The sequence below is a fragment of the Myotis nattereri genome (genome assembly GCF_964212035.1).
Source record: "Myotis nattereri genome assembly, chromosome: 10".
In the NCBI taxonomy this organism is placed as follows: domain Eukaryota; kingdom Metazoa; phylum Chordata; class Mammalia; order Chiroptera; family Vespertilionidae; genus Myotis; species Myotis nattereri.
Window position 1 is genome coordinate 68292753 of NC_138085.1, and position 23338 is coordinate 68316090.

General features: G+C 42.4%; 1 protein-coding gene across 2 annotated transcripts in view; it reads right to left on the minus strand.

Annotated features, from left to right (window-relative positions):
• The window catches only part of LTBP1 (latent transforming growth factor beta binding protein 1), a gene marked incomplete at its 5' end in the record, with an annotated part of 337472 nt that overhangs the window by 37891 nt on the left and 276243 nt on the right, over window positions 1-23338 (minus strand). The window contains 2 exons of one of the 2 annotated variants that reach the window (XM_081101362.1): window positions 7876-8019; window positions 11430-11555. In XM_081101362.1, the coding sequence (XP_080957488.1) occupies window positions 7876-8019; window positions 11430-11555 (270 nt within the window). The remainder of the gene's footprint in view (window positions 1-7875; window positions 8020-11429; window positions 11556-23338) is intronic. The other variant, XM_081101363.1, reaches the window with a different exon arrangement.

A 23338-nucleotide genomic window follows, 5' to 3' on the forward strand; every position in this document is an offset into this window, starting at 1 on the left:
CTTGACCAGAATTGAATTCCGGACCCTTTGGTCTGAAGGCCGACACTCTATCCATTGAGCCAAACCGGCTAGGGCTTTTAAAAAAATGTATGAACCATTCCTCTTCAGGCCTTTTTTTATGGCAAATTCTAGGATACAAAATGCATTTCTAATGCAAAGGTGTGCGTGTCTCTTGCAGTATTAAGATAAAATGGTTTATTTATATAGTTTGAGTCTGTGATTTTGATCTATTGATAGATCAGTTAGTTCAAATACCAACGTGTCTTTATTAAAAGCTCAGGTATCATTTTAGAAACTATATGTAAGAAGCAGAAAAATTTCACAAAAATAAAAGTATGGTTTGGTAATTAGCAAATTCTTCTCACTATCCTCTTTGAATGTGAGAAGAAACCTGACCCAACTTAAAAAAAAAAAAAACAACACAAAAAAACAAATGATCACATTTTCGTCAGTCTTCCCTACATTTATGGTATAGATCCACTACAAGTACCCATTAAGACCTCTGGAGTTTTATGGCATTTTACAGTGTTTGCATTCCAAACAATGTGGTCTCACTGTCTTTAATTTTTTTTCCTACCAAAGGTTTTTTTTTCCAATCAGAAATTATTTTGAAAAAACTCTCTTAATGTTAATTGATTTCACAGGTTAACCAAACGCATTAGAAAAATAATCCTACTCTGCCAAATATAACAGTTGCATGATATTATGTGGTTTCCTGCCTTAAAAAAATATGTACACACACAGAACCTGTAGTGGGCCTCAATAGGAAGAGAGAAACCAGAATGCTGTTTGGGTCCGGCTGTCAGAACCAGGATTGACTGGCCCGGGTCCACTGGGAGCAGGGAAATGCTCCTTTCTCTTTTGTGCCACGTGCAATGTAACCAAAGCACCTGGAGGAACTGTCCACCCTACAAACAAGTGTGAATAGAAATTCCTCACTGAAATGTGGCCCCTTTATACCTTTGATAAAAGGAATAGTTACTTTTACTTTATGCAACTAGCAGGGGACGAGATGTTGGGGCACACAAGGGACACATTCTCCAACGTGGAGAGGCAATTTTATTCGGCAGCTGCAGAGCGTCGCCATAGGTCATGGGTTGCAGGGGATGCAAAGAGAAATAAGACAGAGGAAAGTGGCCATGCTGCCTGCTAATAGATTTGGCCCTCACGCTGTAAGCAGCAGGAAGCAGTTGAAAGTGTAAAGAAGGATTGAAAACCAGATGTATGCTTCGAAAATGTCAACAGTGGCAGCGGTGTGGGGGATGGGAGGGGCAAGATGAGAAGTCAGCTGGCGCCTGCTGTGGTCAGGGAGGAGAGGCTGAAGGACTGGCGGGGACAATGGTAACGGAGGAGCAGGGAGAGATCGGAAGGGTACTATTGAGGTAGAAGTGGCAGGATGTTAGGATGGCTTGGATGGAAGGGGAGAAAAATCAAATCTGACTTCAGGATTTCCAGTATTTTTGTTGTTGCTTGTTTTTATGTTAATCCATTGATATTTTAACAGAGAGTGGAAGAGTGAAAGGGAGGGGGGAGAGACAGAGAGAAACTTTGATGTGAAAGAGACACACTGATTGGTTGCTTCCCACACATGCCCCAACCGGGGCCAGGGATTGAGCCTACAACAGAGGTGCATGCCTTTGACCAGAATTGAACCTGTGACCCTTCAGTCCGAGGACCTACACGCCAACCACTGAACCAAGCAGGCTGGGGCAGGATTTCCAGTTTTGATGGTTAGCAATTAATGAGTGAACATAGAGAGAGTTACTGGAGAAGGAACAGTAATTAATTTGGTTTTGGATAATTTCAGGCAGAGACGCTTACAAGACACCCCAGAGAAAGGTCCAATGACTGGCAGCTGGAAATAGAGGTGGAGGCAGAAGGTGTTTGCTTGGCAGTCCACATCGGAGAAGAAAATCTCCCAGGAGAAGAACTAGAGTAAAAGAGAGGGCTGAACATGCAGCTCCCTGGGGCACTATTGTTTAAGGAATGGGCAACAGAAAAGGAGTCTGAGAATAAGACAGAAAAAGAACAGTCCGAGGGGTGGGAGGATAAGGGAGGAGTAATGTCCTGAAATCAGTCAAGGGGGAAAGCAGGGGAAGGAAATGGGAATCCACTGTCATCGTTTCTGAAGATGGAGCCTGCGATAAGATGGGTGGCTCACTGATGACTGCGAGAAAGGAGTATCAGGCAGGTGGAGCATGTGAGGGCTGATCTCAGCATGTGGGGGATCGAGTGGAGGAGAGTTCTGCTGAGGCAGGTGGAGCATGGATGTCGCTTCAAAGCCTGGAGGTCAGCATGCGGACAGGTTATCCCTGGATGGTGGCTCTGGGGGGATTTCCTTTTTTGATATATTTTTTGCATTTGCCAGTTTTCTAACAAGCATGTGCATTGTTTTAATAATCAGAATAAAGCAAAGAAATGAAGTGAAAAGGAAGCCAGTTTTTAGGAGAATCTGGTGGCATGGTGTCCTCTATCTTAGAAATAGATGGAAGTGGAAAGAGGTTGGAGTTGGGGTCCTCTGCTGATTCTGCCCACACTGGCTAGGTGACCCCGAGAATGACTTCCAGAGCTCCCCTCTGGCCTGGCCTTCTGACGTGTAAACAAAGGAGCTGGGCTGGAGACCATGAAGGTGGGTCTAGATGTAGAAATCTGGGGTCTGGCTTGTGATGTGAGAGTAAGTTCTCAAATAGAGTAAGAAAACGGATATTTAAGGAAACCCTTTAATGCATTTTGTGAAGAACAATTATTTCATAAGGCAAATATTCATTCCAGTTTCTGTTTTATAATTTCTGATCTTGTTTATTTTCATTTCTGTTTTTAAAATATGTTTTTATTGATTTCTAGAGAGAGGAAGGGAAAGGGGGAGAGAGAAACATCCATGGGTTGCCTCCTGTACATCTCCTACTAGGGATTGAGCCCACAATCCTGCATGTGCCCCAACCAGGAATCGAACCTGCGACCTCTCCTTGCATGGGATGATGCTCAACCAACTGAGCCACACCGACCAGGGCTATTTGCATTTCTTAACAGTGAGGAAGAATAATTATTTTATAATGTAAATAATCACTCCAATTTATGTGTTTTATAATTTCTGATCTTGTTTATTTGGTTTTCTTAAAGTAAACACCTACATCGATTATAATACCTATCTTTTATTGCATTCTTTTCATTATACCTTCTGTTTTAAAAATAAAATCCAGTCCCTACCACAGCATCTCCTCTGTGCGCTAATCAAGGCAGAGAATAGCATTTTGTGGGTGAGGCCTGAAGGCGGCAGTTGCCCAGACTAAATGTTTACTGCTTCCTTGAGAGTGCCCGAGGACATAAAGTTTTTATGGAGCAATTATCACAGGCACTGAGGAAATAAAAGCATCAGGTTATATTTCATATCCATACCCTCTTCCATGTGATGAGTGGTCTGGTATGGACATTTCTTAGTTGTTTCTGTTTCGGGTGCTTTTAGGCAATGCACAGCTATGGAAATTAGTGGCCAAAGGCCCAGGCAGTGAAAAACATTAGACCAGACCTAACAAAAAGGGTAGGGAAAAGCCAAGAAGTCGTTTAGGAATAAAAATCCTAGGACATTAAAGTTCAAAAGCACCTTGAAGATCCGCCTGGGACAAAGTCCTGCTGGAAGTGGGTGCCTGTCTGCCAGTGGGTGTCCCACCTGCCCTAGGGCAGCGATTTTCAACCTCTTCCATCTCATGGCACATCCAAACCAATTACTAAAATTCTGAGGCACGTGGAAAAATAAATTCTATGTTTTGCTGATCTTACAAAAAACAAAGGTTGTCATTGTTTTTAGTTGACAATCTAAGGGAAAAGAGGCCAGTGCCCCTGACTAAGTCAGGTACTGTGTGTTTTAACAATTCTTGTGGCACACCAGTCAAAAAATTACTGCTCTCGGGCAACACCCAGGATTTCATGAGACAGGTATTTTGACAGCTATCTATGTACTGGAAAGTTCTTCTGCATCCTGACCTGAAATCTGCCTTCCTGACACCCACCCGTTAGGTCCAGTTCTGCCCACAGTGTGAAACCACTTGAGATTATTATGCGACTGCTCATCCTTGGAATGTTAAATGGCAACTTTATCTTCCCTTTCTTAAACACTTTTCACGAAGGATGAGGTCTGTTAGCCTATCATGGATAGAATAAAGTTCATTTAAATCCTTATTTAAAAACTTAGGCCTGGCATAAGATGGTTCGTTTTATGTAACAGCAGACTCTCTGGCTACAGTGGAATACAACTCTTAACTGGCCTCCATTTAACCCACTTGTTGGGTTAGCCAATGTTCTCTGGTGCCCTGAGAAACATCCTGGCTAATGCTCACAGCGGGTAGAATGCTCACGGCCAGTCGGCAGTTCTTGGGGGGGGGGGGGGTGGGTCTACATAACTTCTGTTCTTACATGTTGACCAGTATGTTGACCAAGTCTCAGCTACATTTATTCTCAAACATTGTGTGCCAGTGCGTTGATTACTGTAGTTCCATAATCTAATAGTATATAAACCAATAAAATACCAATGTGAGTAGAAGAGCTGTTTCTAGAACACGTTAAAGTTTTAGAAAGACTACAGTTTGTTCAGTTAAAAGAATGCTATCAAATGGGTATGGATAAGACAACTGCAAACAAAACTGAGAAAAACCGCAACAATCCAGAGGAATGTTCCACTCATTTACTTCTGCAAAGGCCTTTGCATTCTCACTCCCTTTAATGTTGGCAGTGGAGATAATGCAGCATAGATATGGCTCATGCAAGACAAGTCAGGCAGAACTCTTAACAGTAAACTTCTACTCAAAGCCAGACCTTGGCCCTTCCTCAAAGATTGGTGAATGAATCTACATTTATGTGCTTTAAGTTGAATTTTAAATATTTAAAATATGTCTTCTCCTTTTTATGATTTTCATTTTTAATCAACTTTTTCAAACAACAGATCAATTATTGGCTCTGAAGTCAGGGAGAAGGTTCCCACTAGAGTTTATAGCTGACCTGTCTCTTGGGACACTTAAAAAGTCCATATAATCAAGTTTTCCAAGATCTATACAAATTGAGGTCTGATAGAAGTCAGAGATACCAGGAACTATAGGAATTAGTAAGACTCACCAGTTACTGTTTAGTTAGATTATATTGATATAAACCAATGAAACAACTGGGTATGTAGAGGATTTAGCAGAAGCCAGAGAACTATGGGGAAAATATACAAGAAACCCATAAATAAAAGCGTTAGATATAATGTTAAGGTAAAAGTATGTATTCATTGGCAGACAAGCTTTATGAAGCTGCGTATTCAAAATAATGTTCTTTGAAAAAGCAGAAAAACTTTCCAGAAAGGGAATTTATCAACGAGAGAGAAAGGAGACTCAGGGAGGGAAAAGGCAAAGGGACTTGCTTACAGAAAAAACAAAAAACAGCAGGTGAGGAACAAGGCTTACAAAAATAATCATGTAAAGTTTTAAGAAGTAGTTGTCAGTGAACTAGTCCGGTTCACCAAAAATGGTTCTGATGGACAATGATCCCATTGTTACAACTCTAAAAAAACAGGAGCAAGCTTTAGGATCCCAGACAGATAATCTAATTGAAGCTACGTGAACTGAATGAACCATTTCTTGACATCACTAAAACATTCTAGCAAGAAAAAATATTTGCAGTTAAAAGGTGCACCATTTCAGAAGAGCTCATCAAAGGATGAGAAACAGACATCCCTTAAGGGTTTGCATTATAGCTCACTACTTGATGACTTGACTTTATATAGTCCTTTGCCATTGATGAAGGGCTACTACATATATACTTTTTTTTAAAAAAAATTACCCAAACCCTCTGAGGTAAATAGAACCTTCCTATTTCACTGGTGAGAAAATCAGAACTCACAGCTGTTGAATGACAAGCCAAGCTCACACAGCTGGAAAGTTGTTAGCAGACCAGAGCCCCGGCCATTCCAATTTACAGTCTTACAAAGAGTTTGGAAAATAAATGGAAAAAGTAAACTTTCCATTAATTCCAACAATCATTTTATGTATTCTACCCCCTCCCCTCCCTCCGCAGACTGTGATCACTGGAATATCTTATTTTTTTCCTTCGCATTGTATCACATGCATTTATCATGACTACCTGATCTTCATATAGTTCATTTAATGACCAAACAAATATTATGACATGCGAATTATTTCAGTCAAAATAATACAACGGGTGAGGTGTTACTCCATAAAACCAAAGATCAATAAGAAGAAGACAGTTACTTAATCCATCCCGTTATTGGCCAACCAGGTTTTTGATGCTTGCTTTGTGTTTGTTTTTTGCTATTAAGATGATGTGTTTCCTACAAGGGAATACCCATACGACTGTCAGCTGATTTCTCAACAGAAACTTTGCAAGCCAGAAGGGAGTGGCAAGCAATATTCAAAGTGATGAATATCAAGAACCTACAACCAAGATTACTTTATCCAGCAAAGCTATCATTCAGAATTGAAGGTCAGATAAAGAGCTTCACAGATAAGGAAAAGCTAAAGGAGTTCATCACCACCAAACCAGCATTATATGAAATGCTGAAAGGTATCCTTTAAGAAGAGGAAAAGAAGAAAAAGGTAAAAGATACAAATTATGAACAACAAATACGCATCTATCAACAAGTGAATCTAAGAATCAAGTGAATAAATCATCCGATGAACAGAATGAACTGGTGATTATAATAGAATCAGGGACATAGAAAGGGAATGGACTGACTATTCTTGGGGGGGAAAGGGGTGTGGGAGATGCGGGAAGAGACTGGACAAATATCGTGCACCTATGGATGAGGACAGTGGGTGGGGAGTGAGGGCGGAGGGTGGGGTGGGAACTGGGAGGAGGGGAGTTATGGGGGGGAAAAAAGAGGAACAAATGTAATAATCTGAACAATAAAGATTTAATTTAAAAAAAAAAAGATGATGTGTTTCAGTCCCTGAATGGAGAGCAGCCCCTCCCTCCAGAAACACTGTTCCCCTTCGCAATGCCCGTGTATTACTGTCTGCTCATTTAAATCTGCACTCCCCACTTCCTGTAGTTAATCCCTGAGAAATCAAGTGTGTGTGGATGAAAACATGTACTTTTAGATTTTCCTCCTTATTACTTGCAAAGACAATTATTTTACCCAGAACACGTGCACCCTACGATGGAACAGTGAAAGCTTTCTCAGAAACGTGGATAAAAATCAACTGAGATTGAGCAAGAAAGCACAATGGTCTGTGTGTCACTTGAGCCGGCTCTCAGAGGACCACTCAGTCTTTTGCTTTTCTTAAAACACAACCAAGCTATGGCGACACGGCACAAACTACAAGGGCCAATCTGGAAGTTGATGAATTTATCTGGAAAAGCGTCATTTCCCCACTGCAATGCGCGCCGTTCACGACAGCCCAGATGAAATTTTATATGAATGCAAACACAGCCGCTCTCTAGGCCAAATTCTGGGAAAACGCCTCAAGAATTCCAAGTGGAAATCTTTGTAGATCCTGAGAGGCTTATATGCTGCTCCTCATTTAGAGAAATGTCAAGATACACGTCTCCGAAGACCAGGAGAGAAGGGTTATGCAACACAATGAGATGATGCTTGTGAGACCCCAAGCGATGGCTCTCTGAGTTTTAAGCAATTCCCAGTAAATGCTCTCCTCACTTTGGACCCCGCACCCTAAGTCATGGCACCTCTGGGCTGGAAAGCACAGGAGGGACCACCTTAATCCACTAATAAGGCGGGCTGGGAAGAGCACAGAAGCTTCCAGGGACAGCATGTGCCAGAACATTTGGTTACTTCTTACCTCACTGCAGAGTGTTTGGCCCAAACCAATGCACATACCGATCCCGGAGAGGAGCCCTGCCCCCCTCCACAGGGGCCCCGTGACTTACCCCCGGGGGCCCGGGAGCGGCACTGCCCGGTCATGGGGCTGTACTCCTGGGTTTCGTCCGCGCACACACACAGGAAGGAGCCTTCCACGTTTTCACAAAAGGCTTCGCCACACACGCCACTGAGCAGTTCACATTCATTCACATCTGGAAAAGGGAGCACAGAGCAAGTCAGACGGGGCCTCACTCCTTTGCTTGACCAGCTGTGCCGAGGCTGGTGGCACTGGCTGAGAACCAGGACCCCCAGCGAGCAGTTGGGCCCTGCTTGCCCCTCAAGGTAGGGCTGTGCATTTGGTTTGTATGAAAGCCATGAAAATGCAAAGCGAAGTTTCCAAATTCCAATTCTAGCTTTAAGGAACATCCCAGAACTGTGCTGCAAGCATCCTACGCACCTTTGATGCTTTAGTTTTCGCCTCCCTAACTTATTGACATAACGAGGTCTTATATAACCCACACTCTTCCTCTCAGTCCTAATTTAAGGAAAATCACCATCACTGGCACTTTGAAAACCATACGCTCCTTTAAATTCATTTTTAAGAAATGGCTTTAAATCCACGTAAATGTCTGAAAATCATTTCCTGGCAGCCAAGACATCCATCATTTAACAACCAGCAGTCAGGTTGTGTAAAGACCCCGTAAGTATTCACTGGGTCCCATGAATCACTCACATACAACAAACTGGTTCGATGGCTCCTCACTGGTTTCGCCCTGCCTTTGAAAATCCTGTTGGTGTCCCACAGCCAAGGAATCTACGGGTGAGTGTGTTTGATTCAACATTATGCAAGTGCACAGCCCAAAAGAAAGCCTCATGCGATGTTCGACCTGGCCCAATGCTACCTCTCACCTTTACTCCTCCTAAGAGATGTTATGAATGCCGGCCCCATGCAGCAGAGCCCCTGGCTGACACCTGAAATGCTCATGCGCTTTACGCCTTCCCCCTGTAACAGCGGCTTCCAGGAGCACACTCTGAGGCCGCGTACACAAAGTTAAACATCTGAGCAATTCGCCAAACCCCTCAGAAAACAGATCCTGTTTTCACCTGCTCCGCTCAGTTAATTGAACACAAAGTTTATGTATCTTGACTTATTTGAATACTGTTTTCCATTTCACTGCGTATATAAACAGATAAAAACCTAAACGAGCTGGGTTTCGCTTGTTAAAAGATACTGCAACATAAAGTAAAGCAACGAGTTAGTATATTTAATCAACCTAGACAGTCATAATTTAGACCAGAAGAACTGACTTTAGAAATCTGCCAGTTCACATTGATCAGTTTTAGGTCAATGTCCAATGGAACTTTGGACTTTCCAACCGGTGTTATTTACAGGGCTCCCCCATCAGGCTGCATTCATTCAACCCCAAAATATTTTCTAGTTGACTTCTAGGGGCCTAGGCACTGGGGGAAAAAACCATGAGTCAGGCGGCCCAACTCCTGACTTCATGAAGCTTATAGTCAAGTCAGGGAAGTTAATCAGATAAGCAGATAGGCCGTGGTAAGTGCCAAGCACAAACAGTACAGAGCGCTATGAAAGCACAAGACAGTGGGCCTTCGTGCAGGGTGGGTAGGGAAATGGTTGGGAGGGAGCTCTATCTGAAGATACAGAGGTGATGATAAGAGGGGGTGGCGGTGGGGGGAGGCAGTCAGGGTCCTAGTAGAAGAAACAGCGTGGCCAACGGTTGGTATCAAGGCTGATTCATCCCTTACATCCTACAGAACACCAGTATAGTGAGTTGCACATGATAGGTGCTCAGTTAATATTTTTGAAGGCATGCACACACAGACAAAAGGACACCTGCTGAGTTCCCTAAAATGACGAAAACGATTTCTTTACTAAGGGTGGCGTTTTGTGTGCCACAATGAAACATCGACACGGGCTCAGTGAATTCATCTGGCTGCCTAGAAATGAGGTTTGAGAGCTGTGTGAAGTCAGTGGCTTGAGATCCCAATGAGTGACAGTTAAACAATATTTACCGAGCACCTATGACAGGCCAAACCGGTGGAGAGAGAAAGTTCTGAGTCACATGGCGCTCACTACCTTGGAGAAGGCGGCTGCCGGCAGCACACGTGATTAAATTATTCCCCCCAAAAGGGTGTCCGTTCTGCAATAGAATTTGCTCAAGGTATTCTGGAAGCAGGAGGAGGGTCACAGCTCAGTTGGAGAGTGAGAGGTGGCACAGGAATGGTGTGTGGGAGGAGACGGCATCTCTCCTCCAGCTGCAGCTCCGGCAATGAGTGGAGTGAGTTCAGGCTCTGGGAAGGGGAATTTGCGAGGACATTCTCAACAGAGTGAGCAAACAACAGCCAGGGAACCGCACAGTCGCACGAGCAAGCACAAGCGCAAGCAGTTTTACATGGCTGGAGCGTAAAAGGTGAGGAGAGACAAGGTGAGGCTGAGAAGGTAAGTGGGGGTCAGGTCACATGACCTATTTAGTCACAATATTTAGTGAGTGTCAGATGACTTTCATCGCTGGCATTTCAGTGCAATGGAGACTAAAGCAGCAACTGGCAGTAGCGATGATGACAGTGTTACCTCAAAAGCGGTGATTAGTCAAGTGATTTTTTCATTAAATTTCCAAATGCCTAGGTTTTGTCTTCCCAGTGAGATCTGGATGGGACCTGAATGAATGCTTTCATTGCAAATTTGCCACAGAATGAACAGAGCTATTTTTCTTAATTAAGAAGAATCAAGAAAACGCCTGGCTATCTGGGAAGTTTTTAATTGAAGAACCTTTCTTCTCTTTCCCATTGAATTGCTCTATGTTATAAATGTGCTTCATAATGAATTTGATTTAAAGAAACCACAGCTGGTCAGAAAATGAAACGCAACATCCCCTCTTCTCATGTGCATGTGCTGGGCCATGTCCTACCGTGGTCGGCAAACTGCGGCTCTTTGGCCCCTTGAGTGTGGCTCTTCCTAAGCTTTAGGAGTACCCTAATTAAGTGAGTAACAATGTACCTACCTATATAGTTTAAGTTTAAAAAATTTGGCTCTCAAAAGAAATTTCAATCATTGTACTGTTTTGATATTTGGCTCTGTTGACTAATGAGTTTGCCGACCACTGTCCTAGGACATCTGATGACATTCAAGATTCATTTGCCCGTCCATCAGAGGAGTGAAGAAATGCAGTTCCCCAATCCAACGCATGGCTCCTGGGTGTCATTCCTGGATACCGAAATTCCTGCCAACACCCCTCCTTACTGGCACTGCCTGAGGAGGTGCCCAGTGAAGACAGGCAAGCTCTGCCCCACACCAGACTCTGTTTCCGGTGCAGGAGGGGCTTGAGAGTTCTGCACACTCAGCTAAGAGCTTAAACAGATGTTCTCCCTACTACACGTCTAAATTCAAAGTTACACGTCTATACTTCTTAATGTCCCTAGCCATTTCAGAAGCCATAGGACCTGTTCGTACATCCCCACATTGTGTGACAACATCCAATCGCGATGAAATTCTGTCTGGATTACCTTGCTGGTAGTCTCTCCTGTTGTTGATAGCTTTGGTTTCTTTTCCATGCGGAGATAGGAAGCGTGTTGGGGGGAAAAAAGTCTAAAAACTCACCCACACACCCTTGCCCATCCTGCGGGGCCTGAAAGCCCTGATAACAGAGGCAGCGGAAGGAGCCGGCCGTATTGTCACAAAACCCGTGCCTGTCACAGACAGTGTTGTTTACACACTCATCAATATCTGCAAAAAAGACACAAAACACAGACTGACAAACACCAGGTAGGAATGGATACACAGGCGCTTCCACACACCCCGGTTAGTATGACATGATCATGGTTACACAGAATGAACTTTAAAAACATTTTACACAGCAATAAAATGTTTTGATGGAAATGTCTTACTAGACAAAACACTGGGTTCTAGGAGAAAACATTTACTTTTTTCTCAGGAAATGTTTTCAAACGGAAACAACGGCTACAATGGTCACACTCAGTTATTTTCTCAATGTTTTTAATTCTTTATTTTGAAGGAGAACTGTCTCTCTCTACAGGGGACATATGGGAAGGCACTGCCACCTATGTTGATTGTGGTAAATACTAAACCGTTCTATCTGCAGAGTTGGGGGCTGAAAGAAGCAGCTGCCTGCCTGGGCAATGGTTACTCAACTCCATGGGTGACCTTGATCAAGTCTAGCTAGTATTCCCAAGAGAGGGAAGAGAAGAAGGTGGGGGAAGGAGAGGAGAGGGAGAAAGCGGAGGGGAAGGAGAGGAGAGAGAGGGGAAGTGGGGAGGAAGAGGGAAGAAGAGCAGGCAAGAGGGAGTGGGAAGGGACAGAGAATCTGATGAGTTCAGCAGTGTAGCCACTGAACTCATTGTAGCCACTCAAGGTCTTCAATGTTAATGCTGCTCCACCTGACCAGCCAGTGGCCAAACCTGTAAATCCATTGTGTTCTGTATAAATTTTGTGATAGATAGTGGTCCCTGGCCTCTCCTTGCCCCCCATTAATAAAAATCTATACTAATAAAAGGGTAATATGCTAATTAGGACAAACGTCTTCTGGATGTCCATCCAGACGTCCAACCGGACAAAGCCACAGTGGCTGCAAGGCCCGGGACTCACAGCAGCTGCGGGCTCAGGCAGCTGCAAGGCCCAGGGCTCACGGCAGCCACCATGACTGGCAATGGCAGCAGCAGCAGGGTGATAGAGGTGGCGCCTTCCCCTGATCATCCTGGTCGCCTCCGCAGAGGGAGGCCAGACTGCGGTTTAGGCCCGTTGCCCCTGGGGAATGGGCCTAAGCCATCAGTAGGACATCCCCTGAGGGTTCCTGGACTGTGAGAGGGGGCAGGCGAGGCTAAGGGACACCCCCCCCTCCAGTGCATGAATTTTCATGCACCGGACCTCTAGAGTTCTCATAAAAGTGATGTCTCAATGACAAAGTCACAAAAGGACTGTTAGATATAGTTCTTCTTTATCTTCTTCTTCAGTTTCCCTGCCATTCTTTCATTTCTGACCTCCTGTTAACTGTGCACTCCCTTCTGTCCTGTCCGCCTCTGGACCTCACAGTCCCAAAATACAGGTTTTGGGAGAAATAGTTAAGAAAATGCAATGACTGTATCCAAATCTGGTAGAAGGTAGTGTTTTTATGTTCAAATAATGAAACAAGAAAACAAACGATAAAGGAAATGATGGGCTAAATTGCACTTGACAGAATTTGGTTTTCGAGAGTTAATGTTAATAAAATTGAGCTTTTCTTGTTTTAATCTTTTTAAGCTGATTCCAAGAAATTTTCCAAGGAAAAATTCAGCGATTTTCGGCAGCTGTCTCACTTCCCTTCCTGATGTTCCAACACTGACACCATCACGTTCAGAGACTGTCTCACCTTTTGAATTGCAAAATATGAGTGACTGCATCAGAGTTTTCCTAGTTTTCACAACTCAAAGCAGACTTTCAAGGCTGGGCCCTTTCTCCCAGCCCCACCCTTTTCCCTGGAGTCCAACCTACTCAGCATCTTCCACTATACACCCCCTCCCCCCATCCCCTTCCCTCACTGCCTTGGAAAAGCTTGACCATGATGTCACCCACTGTGCTTTTCCATTCTTTCTACCACTGTAAAATGTCTACAAAAAAACACAAAACCCCACAAAACTGTCTACAATCGTTACCTTTATTTCCTAATATAGCTTACCAGTAAATAAAATAATAGCAATGATACTAATATTAATAACAATAATATGGGTGTGTTTCTAGAATCACTGTGATGATTAAACAAAATAACACACATAAAATGTTACTTTTAGAACATTGCCTGGCATGTAGCATAGGAAGCATCCAGTACGTGTCAGCTGTTATTATTACTATTCCTCCTAATCATTAATGACTTACTTCCTGACTCTGTCTCTCAAAACCCCTCAGAAAAACCATCTACAGATCCATCATTAAATCCCATGATCATTTGCCAATCAGTCACCATCACCCTTGACCTCCACATCTGGTCAACACCCCCTCCTTTACAGAACTCTCTCTTTTCATAAGCGGACAAACCATTGTTCTCATTCTACCTGTAACCACTATGGTTGGCCCTCACCTGGCACAGCCTGAATGAAGGTGGCGCCTGCCAGGGCTCAGGCCTCAGTCCTCCCCTCTCCACCCTTTCCGCACCTTCCCAACTGCAAAGACCAAGGTCCTCAGAATGAATCCCGATTCCTCCTCTCCAGCCAGGATCCTTCAAAGTCATCCATTTACCCATTTGATCTTCTGCTGTAACGTCAAACTTATCAAGTCTGAACCTACTAAACTACACTGTCTTCCTCCTACACTGTACTTCCTGATCTGAGAAATCTTTCATCTCTTAGCCTTCCATTTTTTTTTCTTTTTGCCTCTATCAAACACAAAGAAGACACGCCATAGATTTGTTCTGATAGATTTTCAATGTCAGCATGAGGCTGGGATTACAGCTATTTACTGATCACAACCATGCGAGGAGTAACCGCACGTGCCATCAAATCACTTGACACAGGCCACTGCTAAGTTTAAACTTTCTGGGAGGGACATTTGTCAGGAGGTTACACTACTCGTCGAACTATAGGACCTAAGGGCTGGAAAGAAACTCAGAAATGCTTCCGTTACCACTTCTATACTGATTTCCCAGCCTTCCTCCAGGGCCAACCTCCATCCGTTAGAGACATTTATCTAATAACTGCTGGACGTGTTCATCATAAATGAACTTATTTCCACTCCCGCCTCACATCTCCATTTCGCCTGTATCCCCTTTGGCAGAGAATCCAACCAGTCACCCAAACCAGAAACCTTAGTCACCCTTCTCTTGCTCCTCCACCCCCATCCCTCCAGTCATACCCTTTTATCTAACTTTCCTGAGGCTCATACTCTTAATTGGGTTTTTTTTTTTTTAATCTCCAGTCTTGCCTCCCTCCCTCTAAATGGTTCTCTACCGAACTGCAACCCTGTTGGTGACATCCTCTTGCTCAGAATGTCCAGTATCTCGTCTTGGCTGGAGGAGACCAAGCACGTTCCTTCGCAGAGCACAGAGCGCCCTTCATCATCTGGCTCCTGGCTGCCAGTCTGGCCCCCTTCTCAGCCAGCTTCCTTCCCAATAAATGCTCCATCCCCACCAGCATACTAGAGTTCTTTGTAGACCCTACGGTCTTTAATTTCTCGCTGACTTGGTGCATACTCCTTCCTCCACTAGAACTCTCCCCGCTACCTGCTTTGCTCAAAGCTCCTCTGGCTTCTCAGGAGTCGATCCAGGGGCCACTTCTTCTGTGGCACCTTCCATAGCTCCTCCCATTGCAGACTTCTGGGCCCCTGCTCTCTGCTCCCAGAGCACGTTGTGACATTGCTGTGCTTATCAGGGCTACTTTTCGGGGTGGGGGACCTCGCCAGCACCTTATTTCTCTTCAAAAATGAGGTGGTGGATGGCAAAGAAGAAGCAGTGCTAGAAACCTGGTGGCTTTTCAGACAGATTTTTGAAATAAAATCTCTTGCTTTCCTTTTTATTAATTCCATGCCGTTACAGCAGACGGTGCTTTCTTGTTACTGATCGCCAGCTCAGGAACTGAGTGACTGACCTTAAGGTGAAGAAGTCCCGAGACAGTTATGAATTACTGGGCGTCTTGCAGTCTCAGACTTACTGTAACAGTGATTAACAAAGTTTAGATGAGCAATATTTTGGATTTGAGTGAATAGGAAAAAATAACTTGGAATGCCTGCTAGAGACTCACTCTTCAACAACTAATATTTTATAAAAATGATAGACTGTAACTCTCAGCAGTTTCATGTTTTCAACAAAGAGGTGAGGTAATCGCTTTAATAAGAAGACAACATTTGTTTCACTTCTCTGACTAATGATCTGTATTAAAAAAACACACGCTTTCATTAGATTTTTCTTTGATGTGAGCTCTCTCAGATATTTTTCCATTGTTAGTTCTGTCTATAAAGAGACTTAGAAGAACTACAATTAATATTAATTCTATAAAAATAAAGCTAAATGTTAAGATTTATGATTATATAAAAATAAAAGCCCTATCAAGATGCAGGTTTCAGAAATGGACCAGTGAAAGCCATCTGTTTCGGCTGAAGTTGAATTTTGAATATGAAACTCAATTTTGAAAGATCCAGCTCTCACAGGCTGTCTTTTCACTTAATGCAGAGTGAGTCCATGACATTACCAATTTTGCTGAGGCATCTGCAAGAACCCCACATGGTATTATCACCAGTCACACTGCCCACATGAGTGATGAAGACATGATTATTCAGCTATCTCTCAGTTGGCAACCCAAATGAATTAGGCATACTGCTATAAGAATTTCTGATTCCTCATGCAAGATTTTGCTACTAATACCTGACTGAACAAAGCAGATATAAATATTACTGCTTCAATGGAAATGAATTCAATAAAGAATTACACAGACCAAGGATAGTGGATCATTGATGTGAATTCTCCAATAACAACGTTACATAAATGCCAGAAAGATAAATAAAGCAGAGTCCTTCCTGGGTTATCTGGAACTAGCAGGAGCTCAGTTTAAAGTAGCAGTGTAGTCAGTGACCTACAGGCCCACACTTTGAGGCACTGACCTATTTGGTAGATCCATTTTTCTCATCCGTATGCTTTTTATTTAGTATCTTTTCTCAGTGGATGAAAAGTTTTTCAAAACCTATTATATTATTTTTAAATATATATATATATTTATTAATTTTAAAGAGAAGAAAGGAGAGGGATAGAGAGATAAAAACACCTCCTGCACACCCCCTATTGGGGATAGAGCCCACAACTTGGGCATGTGCCCTCACCAAGAACTGACACATAAGCTCCAGGTTCTTGGGTTGATGCTCAACCACTGAGCCACACTGGACAGACCAAAACCTGCTGTTATCAGGGATTCTCCACAGAAAGCAGAACTCTAACCGTTTTCCCTCACTTCTCAAATAAAGACTTAGGGCTAGACACTTGGTATCACCCTCTTGCTTACGTAAGGTGAACTATGAAAAAGGGCAGAAGTATGCAAAGGAGGCATGATTTTCTAAAAGGGACATCAAAAAATAACAACTGTGTTCAAAGACCTCAACAATGAAATACACAACAAAACCTCAATAATTCCATTAGATTCTCTGAATTATGTAGAGAAGTATGTGTATGGGGAGGAAGGAGTATTTGTGTGCCTTTTGTTTTTTTCATTTAAATGATTTGGTTTTCCTTCTCTCAGTTGCATTCCTCAGTTTGTTTGTTTGTTTGTTTGTTTTAAGAAAAAGGAGCTTCTCTTTTGTACTTAGCATGTCCATCTTTCTTGATTTTCTTTTTCTTATTCTGAGCAAGACATGTATCTACCTGTTGCAGGAAGCAGCTCACTGCTGAGTCTCCTGTCTGCTTCCAGGGAACTCTAGAGAGGGGGGTGGGTGATGGAACAGAGCCCCCCTGTTAGGAAGTGGATCATTCACAGAAAAATCGCCACAGCTCCTGCATGGCTCGGAAGAAAACGCCTTCCTGTCATCAAAACATTTTCAGATGAATGATACGGTTCATCTCAACGTGAGGGGACTTGGAAGATTACTGGGTTTGCAACCCTTCATTTTAAGAACCAGAACACTGAAGCCGAGAGAGGGGAAGTGACTTGCCTCAAGGTTATGCAACCAGTTCGTGGCAGAGCTGGCAACACAACAGAGCCCAGTGTAGGAACAATCTCCGGAATCTGAGTTTGAAGCTCCGTCCATCACGTCTTGCCTCCCACGGTGGCGATGGTTATACAAGGTCAGTCCGAGAGGATGAACGGAACTAACCAAACAGTGAGCCCAGCAACTGCACTGGAGTTTGTTCATGACAAAGATGGGAGTCAGAGAGCACACTCCTTGATTTATCGCTTATTGACTTGCAGTTTAAATCAAGTACCCCCATCTGGTCTTGAAACAAGGCCTCGTCATCAAGTATCATCATGCTTGAAACAGAAATATCCGCGGTATTGCTGTGCTGAAGATGAGATTTTCCTAGGAGACCCATGGAAGAAAGGCCCATCGGGCAATAAGGGTGTAGATGCCGCAGGAGGTCCCAGGACCAAGTTAGCACTGATGTTCTCTGGATCTCTTCACAATACGGAAATGATCCATCACTTTAGCCCAGGGCCCTCTTGACCAACTGGAATTGGTTACACATTTAGTGCCAGAACCTTAGGAAAATAGAGCCAAAGAAAAGGGGCTTACATTGGAAGGGAGTAGGGTTCTTGCTTCAGGAAAAATGCCGCCCTCATGCTCCTTACTGAAAGGAACGGAAGCCGACGGGAGACAGTAAGTCCCAGCCAAGAAGCGGGACTGAACAATGTTAGACCAGCTGAATCGCTGCCCGGAGGAATGTTTAAATGGCATGGCTGCTGGCCCAAGAGAGATTAAGGCCTCTCTCCCAGCAGAGGAGGAGAAGCCAGGATTAAATGGAAGATGAGTGCGAGGCCTAAAGAAGAAAATAAAATTTAGCCAATAGGAAATTAAAAACTGGATTTGGAGAGGGTCCAGACGATACAATAGGATATGGAAAGAGCCTTTAAAAAACAGTGCGCTGAGGTCTGGCAACATCGGGCAGGCTGAAGAATATGGGCCTTGTGTGTTATGGAAAACAACTCCATTCTGGGAAATGGGGGCAGGCCAGGAGGCAGAAAAAGTCGCTGTCCCTGTGCAGAGTTTGACTACCATGCTGCTGCCTGACAGAGAAGGTGGGAAACCCTGGGGACCTCAATGTCACGAGTATGTTTTGAAAGCTAGCAACCTAAGATAAGCAACAGAAATGACAGAGGTAAGAAAGTTACTTCAGGTCCAACTTTCTAGTACATAAATTCTAGGAATCAAGGCTGCCCAGTGAGTAATCCTTTTTTTTATTTTTTAATTCAGCCTTGAAATTCACTACTTTTCAAAGTTTACTTAAATTACCCTGTAACAACCACCAGGAGCAGCCTCCCATTTGGTTTCTAGAAACAGCTAGAGGTTCTAGAGACACTAAACCAAAACGTTGCTTTGATTTAATTAACATCATGTGGACAATGTATATTCGCCATTCATAAAATCCTAATGAAAACCACCCTAAAATCACAAGCAACATCCTAGTCATCGTATCTAAAACCATGAGACAGCCCTGATGACCTCCTTGCACCCAATCATCACGCTATTCGAATTTTATCTCTTCGTTCCATCTCCAATCTCTCCCCTCCCCACCGTCCTTATTCAGGGGCTCACCATCTCTCACCAGAATTCCTACAATGGCCTTTCACCTGGGTCTAGTGCTTCCAGCCACTCATTGCCACTCCAATGCCATTCTCCACAGTGAGAGAATGATTTGCTATTTGAAACACTCAACCAAATAATTCCCCCTTAGACTTCTGCAGGTTTTCTCCATGGATAATAGTATAAAACCCTTGCCACATGCCCTACGGAGCTCATCCACACGTAGTATCTCAAGGTACTTGCTTTTCTAGGGGGACCCTCTGTCCCTGGGATCGAAGGGGCTATATGCTCCTGGGTTTCCTCTTAATCCTTAATCTCTTTGACTTGACCGCTAGATTTTGAAGTTTCGTGGTGTCTAGTCCTAGGCCCTCTTTTCTTCTCATTATATGATGTCTCTTAGCGGCCTCACTCATTCTAATAACTCCCACTGCCGTCTACAGCTGACCACTCCCAGTTGTATCTCCAAACCTAAACTTCTCGTCCAAGCACTAAATCTAACTTGACGCAATTGCCTACCCGACGTACCCACATGAGTATTTCATAGACAACTGTACTGAAATATGTTCAAATCATACTCTTGATCTTTGAAAAAGTTTTCTTTGCTTGAAAGGATAAAGCTTATATAAGAGAAATGCTGCTAATTATTATTAATAGCATTCACATATTTTAAGTTAGTAAACCATAGCAATTCTCAACATTTGTAACTGCAATTGAAACCAAGCAACCAACAAAATCAAAATTTCCCAAGACAAAAAAAACCCACAAAACTTAAATTCTTTTTAATCTAGCCAAGGATTTTTTTTTTTTTTTTTTTTTTTTTGCATACAAAGCTATATTTGTTTAGTTTCAAAAACTCTGGACCCACAGCCCTAAAGTACAATCTTCTGAACATTAAAAGATTCTGTTGAATAAAAAATAAACACACTTTGGGCCAAATCCCTCCCTCAACACCAATGGTAAATTTCCAGTTATAAATGTTTTCTATCTGAAGACTGACTTTTCTACTGTATACAGATAAGTACTTCATAGATTTTCACTTTTTATTATGTGAAAGTAGATCTTGGGCCAATGTGTTTCAGGTCCCAAACTTAACTTTTGGTACATTTTATTTCCCTTTCATACACTGTTCTCTTTTTCTTCTTCCCATTGGTAAGAAGTATATATATTAGACTAAAATATTAAGGGACTCTGAGTAGCAATCCTGATCATTATTCCCTCTCGATCCATTGTAAGCCATTCAAACACTCTGAGTGCAAAATAAAATCAAGCTATTTTCTGTTTTGTTTTGTTTGTAAATAAAAATAGCAATACTGGTGAAAATAAGAGACCATATGTAACTCAGTACATCTTTCCTTAAAATTTAATTACATTTCTGTGTGACCCACTGCAAGCCAAGGGAATTATATTGAATACTCTGTTCCAAACATGCTATTTTTTGTTTTGTAAAAGGTGATGGGGAGATATTAAGAAATAAAATTTTTAATAATTTTCTTGAAATCATAACAGCACTGCCATGTATACAAAATGGACTGAAATCTAATGTTCTAGGATGTGTATAGGGTTTAGGAATTGTGACTATTTAAACAGATAATGGAGAAGGAAAGATGTTGAATGTTTGAAGGGGAGGTCATATTTGTTGTTAAGCATTGATGATGAGACACAAGGTCTGGATTGATGCAGCTCCCCAGGTCCTCGCTGGCTCTCTCCCTGAAGTCACCTGAACCCCCAATAGTGGGTTCTCGGTACCTTCCTCATCCACATGCCTTTCCTACCTTTAAAAGTAAACACGGCTGGTCAATGCTCCTTGATGTGAGGATAAAATTCTAAAATTGGGTTTTTAAGTTTTGTAATTTTTTTGAAACCCCCAAAATGTCCTAAGAATTTTTCAAGTATTTAAATCAAGTCTTCAGTTCTCATTTCCAATAGGACTTTGAAGACAAGCAAGGGGGTAAGTGTACAGACGAAGACCCTCTCTCATCCGAAATAAGGCCAAGGATGAAAGTCCTTAGGAACAAAATCATTTTAGATTAACTGCTTTCAAAAAATTCCAAGATGAGTATTTTGGCTTTTACATTTTCAACCGTCTTAACAAGCTCAGGCAGTGAAAGATCAAGAAAACAGGGCAAGTGCTGGGTCAGTTTTGCTCAGTGAGGGAGCTCAGAAAGCTCAGGTCCTGGCGCTGGGAAGGGCATCTGTGTCCTTCAACAGGTTAGCCCTGGGCTGGAGGGACTCTTCCCACTGGGAGAGCAAGGACAGGGGGCGGAGCCTGGAGGCCCTGTGTGAGGAGGACATTGCCTGTGGCAGATGTTTGTTCAATTACAATAAAACCTTGATATTTTCGGGTAAAATCGGAATCTGAGTATCTGTGACACCTAAAGGAAAAATTCCAAATTAAGTTGAAAAGTAGCATATTTTTAAAAAATATATTTTATTGATTTTTTACAGGGAGGAAGGGAGAGGGATAGAGAGTTAGAAACATACATCAACCAGCTGCCTCCTGCACACTCCCTATTGGGGATGTGCCCGCAACCAAGGTACATGCCCTTGACCGGAATTGAACCTGGGACCCTTCAGTCCTCAGGCCGATGCTCTATCCACTGAGCCAAACGGGTTAGGGCAAAAATAGCATATTTTTAACAAGAAGCAAGATACTTTTTCTTTTCACAAAAGCCAAACCTGTAAACACAGGAAGCCATCTATGCTTCTTTTGAGAAAAAGAGAATCCAAGTGGATTTCTGAATTTAAAAAGCCATTTTCTTCCTATTTCTTCCCAGTAGGGATCGACAGAATACAACATGAAAACGGAAAACGTGAATGAAAGGATTTGAATTTGCTACAGAAAAGAAACATTGCTAAAAATCTAAAGAAATGAGAAGAAAACTTTCAAAAAGAATTTCTACTCTTGAAAGTTAAAAAAAAATTTTAAAGGACTATCACAAAAAGAAGACTATTTGAATAAATTCTCCAGTATAAATAAATTCTATGCCATTCAGAAAAAGTTCTTTAGATACTCATGGAAAATATCCTGAACTTCACTGCATATTTCTCTGACCATAATTACTCCTGGCAAAAAAAAACCCCAGTATGTGTGAAATATACATGTGTGTGTTTACACTATAGAAGTTTTTTAAATGCACTACTATTTGTCTGAGATTTATTTATAGTTACTTGGACCATCTTTGCATTAATGTAATAGTTTTATATTTTTACACCCGCGATTTGCTTAAAAATAAACACCTTTGTCTAACTTCAGAGCCAGGCAGCACACTTTCTCTTTTCGTATAGTCTTTCTTACACTGGGAGGTGCTGCCAATGAGGACTGGGAGAAAGCCCTAGGCACGGGCCAAACATATCAAACCCCAGATTCATCTTTTTGACACTCAGGCCCCAGAGGCAATATCAAATCAGCCAAAAAATCCCCATTTTTTTCACTATTCTAATTTTTCTTTTTCCGTATTCAAATAAGAGTCCAAGAAAGATCGGCTTTGAAACCAGAGGAAACAGTGTACCTCTAGAAATAACTCCAATGCTTAAATGCAAACAAGCATAAGCCTTAGCCATCAGTTTATTGGCAACAGATACATAAAACATTTTAAAACTTGAAATATTGAGGGGGTGACTGGGGACAGTAAGTCATATGAAACTTGTGGGGAAAACAAAGGGTAAGAATTAAAGCTAATTATGTATAAACAAGTCACTATATTGTATTCTGGTTGACTTTAGATACAGTTTGAGTTTAAAAGTAGCTAATACACTGCAGGTGGGAATGCAGACTGGTACAACCTCTATGGAAAACAGCATGGAGTTTCCTCAAAAAATTAAAAATGGAACTGCCACTTGACCCAGTGATCCCACTTCTAGGAATCCCACTTGTATCCCAAGAAACCCGAAACACCAATCAGAAAGAATGTATGCACCCCTATGTTTATAGCAGCACAATTTACAATAGCTAAGATCTGGAATCAGCCCAAGTGCCCATCCGTAGATTAGTGGATAAAAAAGCTGTGATACATTTACACAATAGAATACTATGAAGCTATAAAAAAGAAGGCTCTCTTACCCTTTGAGACAGCATGGAGGGACCTGGAGAGTATTATGCCAAGTGAAATAAGCCAGTCAGAGAAAGACAAATATCACATGATCTCACTTATATGTGGAATGAAAAGGAGACTAACAAACAAAATAGATCCAGAGACATGGAAGCATACAACAGACTGACAATTCTCAGAGGGAAGGGGGGGAGAGATTAACTAAAGAATTTATATGCATGTATGCATAACCCATGGACACAGCCAATAGTGTGG